The sequence below is a fragment of the Egretta garzetta genome, unplaced genomic scaffold, assembly GCF_000687185.1.
Source record: "Egretta garzetta isolate BGI_Z169 unplaced genomic scaffold, ASM68718v1 scaffold310, whole genome shotgun sequence".
In the NCBI taxonomy this organism is placed as follows: Eukaryota; Metazoa; Chordata; class Aves; order Pelecaniformes; family Ardeidae; genus Egretta; species Egretta garzetta.
The window spans coordinates 1,041,648-1,052,173 of NW_009258296.1; the positions used below are offsets into that span (position 1 = coordinate 1,041,648).

The 10,526-nt window shown below is 41.0% G+C and overlaps 1 protein-coding gene across 1 annotated transcript in view; it reads left to right on the forward strand.

Moving 5' to 3' along the window:
- The window catches only part of LOC104126004 (fructose-1,6-bisphosphatase 1), a 31,505-nt gene extending 21,825 nt beyond the window's left edge, over positions 1 to 9,680 (forward strand). The window contains exons 5-10 of the mRNA XM_035893968.1: positions 2,483 to 2,645; positions 4,350 to 4,442; positions 5,480 to 5,623; positions 6,831 to 6,968; positions 8,227 to 8,346; positions 9,348 to 9,680. Of these exons, the coding sequence (XP_035749861.1) occupies positions 2,483 to 2,645; positions 4,350 to 4,442; positions 5,480 to 5,623; positions 6,831 to 6,968; positions 8,227 to 8,346; positions 9,348 to 9,539 (850 nt within the window). The 3' untranslated portion in view covers positions 9,540 to 9,680. The remainder of the gene's footprint in view (positions 1 to 2,482; positions 2,646 to 4,349; positions 4,443 to 5,479; positions 5,624 to 6,830; positions 6,969 to 8,226; positions 8,347 to 9,347) is intronic.
- The last annotated feature ends 846 nt before the right edge of the window (positions 9,681 to 10,526 follow it).

Below are 10,526 nucleotides of genomic sequence, written 5' to 3' on the forward strand. Positions count from 1 at the left end.
CAGCACTGTAAGTTGACCCCTTGAGCATCCTGGACCCTTTGACTTCGTTGGGGTGAACTTTGCTATGACTTTTCCACAGCAAGATGTCATGCAGTCTTTGAGAGATGTCTGCTGCTGATCGACCTTCGTGCAAACCCCTCAGCAGTGGGTTTGGGGGCTTTGAAGCGTCAGAGCCAAATGGACAGGCTGAAAGATGAATCCTGTCAAAATATGGTTGAGTTACTGCTCCCTGTAACCAGTAGCTTAATGTCAAAGTGCTATGCTATGAGGTGTTTAATCAAATGCAGTAGGTTTTTTTGTTTGGTTTGTTTGGTGTTTTTTTTTCATATTGCATCACAGCAACTTGAGTTTCTCTTTGAAGCTTTGGATGTCTTAGGCTTTTAGAAAGACCACTGGTTAGGAGCAGTGGTGTCTGTAGTCATCTGGTCAGACGGGAGCTGCTCTGGGGATACATCAGAAGGAAATCAGAGCTCTTGAAATGTTAATTCAGTAAAACTGGTTGTATGTCACAAACCCCCTTTCCCCTCCTCTGCCCCCCCCAAATATTTTACATATAGTTGATAAGCCAGATTGTATGCTGATCAGGAGTGTAGACATGGGCTGCTTCACTGCTGCATGGATAACGCAGTAGAGGGAAAATGAATTTGTCTCTACAAAGCATGTAGTGGAACATGTAGTATGCAAAAAGCCTCTGACAATAGAGAATAACATTTATTACAAAATGTATCAGAGAGCTGGAAAACTGGGTGACTGAAGTTAATAAAATAGAAACAACTGCCAGAGAGAAGAAAAGTCCTCTACTTTACATGTATTGAAACTGTTTTTCTCTGTCTTTACTTCAAGCTTTATGAGGCTTTATGTAACCATGATAGTTTTTTAATCACTATGTGCTAGCTCTTTCATGTGCCCCCTGTGTCTATCAGTAAACACCAGGGTTTCCCCGTCTGTGACCTGATTCGCAACAGCCTGAGGTCCCATTCCTTATGTGTCCTGCGCCTGTGTCTGTTGACAGCTGCCTGCAGGTTCGATACCTGTGCCGATAGCCTTGCCCTATTACCCCCTGCAGTGGATTTGACTCTCCACCAGTACTGGGGTAACCAGTTTGGGGGCTGTGAGCCTGCTTGAGCGGTGCATCTCCCGCTGTGGGACTGCACTTTATAATCGCTGGTGGGATTTACTTGGCTGTCTGGGAATGCGAAGGAGTAGGGATCGCCAGGGCCCATTTCTCTGGATCAACCCCAGGCTCAGCTGTACACTTGGTGCTGCCCAGCAGCAGAGGTGTAGACCAGTTGGGGAAGCCACAGTCCCTTCCCATCTGCAGGCTCTGTGCAGGGCACCCTGCTGTCCCCTCCCGGGACTCCCCAGCAGACAAGGTGTGAGCACTGGAGGTGCTGGCCCTACCTACAGAGTTTTTCCTCTGGGGATGAGGACTTGTGCTTCTGCTCCCAAGCGTGGTGTTCAAAGTACATTGTTTTCTAAAAGCACTTCCAGGCTGGCAGGAAAATCTTCAAGCCCCTCTAGCAGAGAGAGAGGGAAAGGCAGAGAATTATGCCGGGTCTTTTTCTTTGTCTCACGCATGAAACTGAAGAAACACAGTACATTCAAAACAGTGTGTTCAGCGTATTACCAAAACCTGAAATACCAGTATTCAGATTAATCAATGAATCGTAGCTGAAGTACGTACCCACAAGTCATCTGAATGTGTGCAGAGCTGGCTATTGTTTTTCTCTTCTAAGAACTAAACTTCCCCTCTCTCTGCTTTGCATGCTTTCGAAATCACCTACCACAAGGTCTCCTGCTACTTCCTGATGCCAGATGGTTTGATTCTGATTAGCTGGCAGGGTTTTATTTGTGTTTTGTGTTTGCATTTCTCAGTTTTTTTCCCAAGGAAACGTTCACTACTTAAAATCAAAACTGAAAACATTGAACCATAAAAATGTTGATTTATCTGCAAAGTGTTTCTACTGCAGTTTGTACATTGTATTGCTAACGAGAGCAAATTACATAGTAAGTTATAGCACAATTAGTGTCATCAGATTAATTGCTACTTTTTAAGTATAAGTTTTCCAATGAAGTCTTAGCTTTTAAGGTATGCAGCTATTATATCAGAGCCTAGGATTCAGGGACAGTGTTTAGGTCTTAAAGTTAAGAGCTTATTAAATAACACAGTGATTGTAACTCAGCCCTCACAGCCTGCTCTGTCTGTGTTTGCCTATAGTTTGGGGCCTACTGAAAGGGGTTTCCTTGTTTTGTGATCCTCATGTTCTGTGCCTTCTAGATTTGCCTCCACAGCTAATCCTAGCAGGTCTCAACAAGCATCAAGGACAGTAAATAAAAAGCAGGCTTAGAGAACTGAGATATCATCCAAACATGCTGTGTGTTTTACAAGACACTTTACAAATACAAGGTTGCTAGAAACACGGCTCTTACGAAGACGTAGTGCCCTCTTCTCACAAATTGCTCTCTCTTGCCATTGCTCTAGCTATGGAATTGCTGGGTCTACCAATGTGACAGGAGATCAAGTAAAGAAGTTGGACATCCTTTCCAATGACCTGGTGATTAACATGCTCAAGTCATCCTTCAGTACATGCGTTATCGTGTCAGAAGAAAACAAAGATGCTGTGATAGTGGAAACTGAAAAAAGGGTTAGTAGCTTTAAAGGTTGTTCCTGTTGATTTCGGGTCAGCCTTTACAGGTATATTGCTTCAGGTCTGAGAAACTGAGCTAAAAGTTTCAGAAAACATGTACTTTTCTATATCGTCAGATGAAGGGGCAGGGGGGCAGGGGACGATGTGGAGAAAGTGTCAGCTAGCATTTGTCCTTTCTCTTATTTCTGCTCTCGAGACTGATGTTTGTTATTTTATTTTTTTTTTCTCTGTTGTTTCTCCCCACCTTCTTTTTTTCCCACCTTTTGCTAATTATGGAGGAAACTTATTTCTTGTTTGTCCCACCTGATGCCTGGAACTGTGCTCTGAGCCAGTCAAGACCTTTTGTAAAGTAGCTTTGCCAGTAGGACACTGAGGAGCTGTTCTGTGCAGGTCAGGTTCTTTAATTCAGGCAAACTCTTCTTGAAGCCCATAAAAGACTGCACAACAATGAAACAAAAATTGTTTTTACTTATTTATTGCTTATTTTTATTTATATTCACAAGTCTGCATACACTTGTTGAGTGATAGTTCCTTTTTCCTAGCTAATATTTTGGTGTGATAATGTAAAAATCTGAGTAAAAATTTAGTGAAAGCAAACAGTTAAAACATAATTTAGAAAGTATAATGACGTTCTCTTTGTCAAAGCAGTTTTCTCTTTCTCCCCCTGTTGAAAAATCTTCAAAATCGATTTTATAGGCATTGGATGAACAAAGATTGCTTTAGATCTGGACAAATATGATTTTAGATCCCCAAAGCTCATTGAGGGAGGCTCAGTGTTAATGATTTTCTAAAATAAATGTGAGCTAATACAGTGTTTTTATCAGAATTCCTACCTGCAGAGTAGAGCATTTCTGGACTTAAGTTTCTAGCATGCAGGGTGAAATCAAATGAAAAGTGAATAAACACTTACTGTTGTTATACATGACTTTTAAAATGACTGTGGATAAAATAAGGGGAAAACAAAATATTTAAAAGGTACAGTTGATTCAGCTGTTTTCCTTGTACTGGCAATCTCCTGTACCTCCTTAGTACAGCAATAGGCAGGGACCATTCTTTTGAGGGGGGTGAACCCCCAAAACACAGGGTAAGACCACAGGCTGGCTAAGGTAATTTCTGAGCATCTGTCCATTCAGAGTGCAGGGTTTCATTAGGGAGTTTCAAGTGGAACATGCAGTAAGTTAAATGTATGATTTATGAATGTCAGGTGTTAAAGGCCTTTTTAATCTCTCTGATCTTAGCTCTACATGAAAAAGGCTGATCTTCTTCATTTGTCTTTTTCCTTATAATTCAGAAAGCCATTTTGCTAAAGGAAGTGTAGCCTAAATGGTAGGTGTTACAGGATGTCTATCAAAATTAATTGCCATTATTTAAATAGACAAAGCTAAACTAATCATTAAAAAGTATCCTCTTTTATATTAAAAATTGTGTAGGAAAACTTCACCTTTCCCATCTCATCATCTATTACTTTAAAGATTTCCCAGCTTCTGCTGTGGCACAAGTCACACAGTTGTAATCAAGAATGAAATCTGGGCCAAAGAATTTCTAACATTTGAATTCCGTTCCTTCATCATCTATAAAAGCCTTTTAGCTTATATGGCTTTGAAAGTCTCCAAGAAAATTTAACTACTGAAGTATTTTTATGTGGGGGAAGTGGATAAGTAATGTCATTAATCTAGTTGTTCCCTCTTTTGTATTTTCTAGGGTAAATACATAGTCTGCATAGACCCTCTAGATGGCTCATCGAACATTGACTGTCTTGTTTCCATTGGGACCATCTTTGCCATCTATAGAAAGGTAAAACGCTTTCATGTAGGACAGGAAAAACTATTATTGTGCAACTTTGGCTAAAATATAATTGCATGTGAAGACTTAATAAAATCTAACTAAACTTGTTTGTGAAAGAGACTTTCAGGACCAGCTTTGAGTTAAATCTGCTAGTTCACAGACACTTGTATAAAACATTTGTGAGGGATTTGCATTACTCTCTTAGAGGATGTGGTACCTATATGTACATGGAAGCCTGGCTGATATTTAATTAGCCAGCTGAAGTAATTACCCCTTACAAACAAATCAGGTGTTAGATTTCATGAATATTTGTGTTGAGACAAAATACCACCTGGTTGTCATCTACCTGGGGAATGTGCTTTCAGGTTTTCTTGTTCTCCATACTAATAGTCCTCTTAGCCTGAGGACAGGCTTCAAACACAAACCAGAGCTGAAACATGGCATGTGCATTTGAAGTGTCTAATTTGCTCTGAAAGGCAGAAGCCCTGTCTGAAGGAGGGTGAAATACCAGACTTACATGTCACAAGATGGGGGAAACAGTAAGTCAGATAAAACACACCCAACTGTCCATTTTAATCATCTTTTGTATGTTGTCATACATCCCAAAGTAACTATTTTCAACTTCATTTTTGTATGAAGCAAAAGAAAACAAAAATATCCCAAGTACTTTTTGATCAGCTGTGAACTCCGCGAGTCATGTTTCATTGCTGGCTTTTCAACTGTGCCTTGGAGTTTTCCTCCAAGCTGTGTTCATCATCACCTACAAGGAGGTACACAGCTCCATATTATCTCCTTAATCCTTTCCTGCTTCCTGCATTCCAGCTAGGCTTAGACAAGAGCACTTCTAGATCAATGTGTTTGTCTCCTCCGTATAATTTGTATTAGCACATCCAGTAGGAATCCCAGTAGGAATCTCAGTTGCGGATCATGGAAGCATTTGAGCCACTTCATGCATGGATATAGAGTAGAAGGCCATCCCTATCCCAGAGAGTCCAGTTATGCACCAACTATAGAAATGAAGTTGATCACGCTCCTTCTTATTCTAGGTGTCCCCTGATGAACCTTCTGGGAAAGATGCTTTACAGCCTGGGCGCAATCTTGTGGCAGCTGGTTATGCTCTCTATGGGAGTGCCACAATGCTGGTACTGGCCACTTCTGCTGGAGGCGTCAACTGTTTCATGCTGGATCCGGTGAGAATGTCTTCTGTTTCTTTGTGTCTTTATTAAGGATAACAAGGTACTGTCTATAAGAACTGTTTGTCCCCAGAAAAATCAAACAAAGGAGCGATTTTCAAGCTAATGTGGAGAAATTATGAAGCACGCTTACTAAGCCATCAGCAATAATGTCAAGAGATTTCTGCGTTCTGCCCACCCACTGCAGCAGTGCTGTGTGTGATTCAACAGTGGGAAGACAGCCGAGTCAATGAAGCAAATATACAGCGTGTGCCAAATCATGTGATATTTAAAATGAGCTTCTTTTCTGCAATGCAGAAAGTCGTTTAAGACTTGTTTGTCTTTTCCTTAATGCTAGGACCTTAGTAAACCAGGGAAGCAGAGATATTTAACCTTCTGTGTTTTCAGATCCCACCATGATGTGTAAAAGAGTAAGTGGTGTGTGGGTGCGTTTGATGTTCTAGCACGCATTGATTGTATGAGTTTTAAAATAAAGGTTTGCTTTAGTTTTTGCTTTTTGTAATCACTTAGTCAGGCTGTGCCACCTGCCAGCATTAAATTTTTAGAACCTATAGTGGTCAAGCAGCTGGAAATACAACTTGGTGCTCCCTGCTAAGTAACAGCTTAAGCAGCTGCATGCATTTTTGTCTGTATTCAGATAGCAGATTTAACTTTGAGCATGCATGCATGTTATTTTGTTTATTTTTAGCACTAACTTGGAAATTTACTTTAGTGAAAGCTAAACAGACCAGCCCTTGGTTACAGAGATTGGCTCTCTTGACTCGAGGCTTCCAGTTAGCCCAAACTAAGACAAACTGGAATTCATTAATATCCACAGCTCTTTTGAAGATGTTTATGCATTGCTTCAGCCGGCACTCTCAGTTTCCAAACTCTTCAGAGCTGTACTTTTATTGTAAGTCTAGCAAAAGAGAGCTAAATAAACTAACAAGCAACAGCATTTTTTGGCATAGAAAAGTGATACAGAGCCGGGAATGGTAGTACAAAGGAGCTTGCATGACCTCAGGATTCACACTCTGCCTGTGTTTTATGGATAAACAAAACACTTCACATCTAGACTGCAAATACCACTTTTTCATAGGTACTGAATTATTAAAGAAAGTGGCAGCGGTAGTAAATTTTTGCTAAATTGTGTGTATGATTGGGTTTTGCCTTGGTTTGTAAATAAATGTGCAATTAACAAGTTGTTTTTCTTTCTTATTGTTAGGCAATTGGAGAATTCATTTTGGTGGACAGGGATGTGAAAATCAAAAAGAAGGGAAATATCTACAGTCTCAATGAAGGCTATGCTAAATACTTCGATCCTGTAGTCACAGAGTATCTCAAAAAGAAGAAATTCCCTGAGGTAACAGATCCCGTTTCAGAGAGACTCTCTGATGACAAGCGACACTCATAATTTCCAACTTTATGATCAACCACTGTCTCATGCACTGTTCTGAGCTTGTTTTCCTTTCTTGTCTATTTAAAGTATATCTTCATGTAGGGCTGGTAACTAGAGCGGCAGTTGATGTGGCCAGATATTTCACCATCCTTCAGTACTGCATTGCACCTCTCTCATATATTTTTTTTTTTCCTTTCTTCCTTTTTTCTTTTTTTCTTTTTTTTCAATCTTCCTTCCTGGCTGGGGGCCTGTGCAATGGTGCTGGAGGCAAAACTGGGCATCTGGTAGTCAAGTAGAGAGGAAGTCTCATCTAGCGTTGAAGAAATTTGATTGACATGTGTTAGATGGCTGCTTCCTACTGCAGCGTCCGAGTCGACAGAGAGCTGAGTGGGGATGGCAGTGGGTCACTGCACGGTGGTAGCACACGCTGGTTCCTGAGGGGACCTTTCACTTGAGAAGCTAGCATAGTTTCAGGGTGCGCTCTGTGGTTGTGCTGTTTCCTGGTGTCAGGAGGCCTGAAGCTTTGAGGACTGCCCTTAAAAATCACGCCTGTTCTCGTGCCTTACACCTGTCATCACGGGAGTTATTACGTCAGCAATGAAGTGTGGATAGTTACGATTGTTAAGCATTTGTATCCCTTCTGGACTTCCTGATCTTGCTTTGAACAAAGACTGGTGTTTTCATCTGGTATCACGCCAGGCTTAAGGTGTTGTTTATTTAGATATTAAAATGTACTCTCTGGACTATAATAGGGAAATAACATCAGTAGTCAACTACTAAATTTTTTATACCAAACAGAAGTTGTAGAAGTTGGCAAAAATGGGTAAAAGAAGTAGGAAAGGTCAATTCTTTTGCTCCTTGATATTTTTTTCTGCTATAAAAGAAAAAACTCCAACATTGATTGCTAGCATTTGATCTTTTTGCTAATAGAAATACAGTAATTTTCCAAGCATTAGAGCACTGAGCTGTGATGCATTTTCTATTGTCGGCACTACTACTCACCTATCCTGAAATCTTCTGTCAGTCCTTTTCCTTGGATTTTCCCAATTAGGAAATGAGGAGGAAACAGAAATTTTCTCCAAAACTACTTTGAATATTATCAATGAACCACGATATGGAGGAGTTAGATGCCAAGGCCCCTAAAAGGGGGGGACGGGGGGGGGAACCCAAACCTTATCCTGATGTGCTCCAAAGTTACATTTATTTAAATGTCTTTCTATAGGATGGCAGTTCACCATATGGTGGGAGGTACATAGGATCTATGGTGGCTGACGTGCATCGCACGCTGGTTTATGGAGGAATCTTTCTGTATCCTGCTAATTCCAAAAGTCCCAAAGGAAAGGTAAACCTGAATAAGCCTGGTTGTAGAAAATGTTACATTATCTAGATATTTCACTGTCACAGATCAGTATTTTGATTGCAGAACGTGTTTTTTATAACTTGGTAGCTTGCATCTCTGGTGGGTGGGTATGGCCACCCTTGCACACTGACACAAGTGACAGCAGCCTGTGGTCAGACACCTTAGCGCTGCTGCTAACCTGTTTCAACTGTACTGACTGCTCTTTATCCCCAAACATATTCAGATTATGGAATGTACCGGGGGATGAGGTGTTCAAACAGGCTTCTCTGTACCATCTCAGCCAAAACCATACTGGCCCCAACCTAGAGAAACGTTACAAAGCAAAGGAAACAACCCACATTACCCCGAGATTCCTATTACCAGGTGCTATCTAAGAAGCCTGAATGTAGTGTGCCCCTTTAGGAGAAGCTCTGCCAAAGAGAACACCACTTGCATCCTGTAGTTGGTAACACTGCCTCACCTGGAGAAGCGATGCCTGGCTGCCTCTGCCAGGATGACAGTCACTCGGGGAAGGTCACACATTTACAGGCTGACAGAGGGGACTGTTTATTCAGCACAGACCTTTCATCTGTTTTGTAACTGTCCATAAATTATTGCTTCAGGCTGCAGATAAGGTGCAGTTACTCATTAGAGAAACCTAATGGCACACTCGGGGCCAGTGTTTTTCTTTCTTTTCACATAGGCCTATGTGGTCTGCCATCTTGTTAAAGGTTGTGTCTTACATACAAGTTTTATCTCTGTGTGAAAAGTGCAGTGCAAACATGAGCTATGGAGAAAGCACTCAAATCAAGCAAATTCAGTATTCACTGTGTTTTGTTTAAAAGAAAAACCCACATGATTTCATTCTTGAGTCAAGATTTATATGAAATATGGAGTACCATGGAGTGTCAATTGGTTTTAAATCAAGCAGCAAATATATTTACATTTCATGATTCTCAGCACTGCCTGGGCTGACCATTGCCATTTTGATTTTTGTCTTCTAGCTGAGACTGCTGTACGAATGCAATCCTATGGCTTTTGTTATTGAGAAGGCTGGGGGAATAGCAACAACTGGGCATCAAGCGATACTGGATATAGTGCCTGAGGATATCCACCAAAGAGTGCCTGTTGTCTTGGGATCTCCTGATGATGTGAAGGAGTACCTTGAGATAGTCAAGAAGCATTCAGCTAAGTAAAGAAAGCTTGCTGCAGTCACCGTGCAGATGGGAAGAAATGCCTTACAGCTGAACCAAAGAACACAGTGCAGTACTGCAAGACTGAACTGTCTGACCTCTGTAGCAAGAGAGCAAACGAGCCATATTTTCATAAGATTTTTTTAAAGTGACATCTTGTGCAATTGCATTGTGCAATGAAAGGCATTAAAAGATTGTATTAAAGAAAGCATTGAAAGTAAAAGCAAGGGAGAGAGATGTTTGCTTTTTCATTTTCATTTGTGATTACACAAAAGCCACTGAGTTACAAGGAACTACTGTATTGCATTCAATAACTAGGGTAAGGCTCCACTTTCTCAGACAAGCTACAGACTAGCACCAGAATATCTGACTGTCCTATTGTAAAAATCTTAGCGGGGAAGACTCAACATCCTCTTACAGTGAGTGACTTTTCCTAGACCAGTCTCCAGTTCTCCCGCAATAAATGTAAATGCTAATGTGGACACCTTCACACGTCGTTTCTAAGCCCGGGAAGTTACTCACTGTACTTCAGTCTGGGCTTATTCTGACCAAGAATTAATATTTGTGAAGCATGCACGTTAGTGTATGTTACTTCTGACACATACTGTTAATATTGTCAGTTGGCACTCTATCAGATCCAGTTACATGAGGATGGAAAATTATATCTTGGAGGTGGATTTTGAATTGGATAAAGAGCATGTGTAGGTAGCTTGGTATCATTCTGCTGTGATGAACTGGCTGTACTTGCCAGAAATTAACCTACTTGTTTGATAAAAACAAGGGACCCTTCTGTTACTAGCAATCCCCACCAGGTGTTCCTTGTGTTATTTTGGGAGCGTGCATTACCATGGAAAAGGATTCTGCTGCGCAAGCAGAAGTAAGCTGTGAAGATCCCCACAAAGCATACTGACATTTAACATGCTGATTCAGAGCATGCTGCTGGGAACATGACATTAGTGCTTGGGAGCTAGAAGGACTCTCCACCTGCCT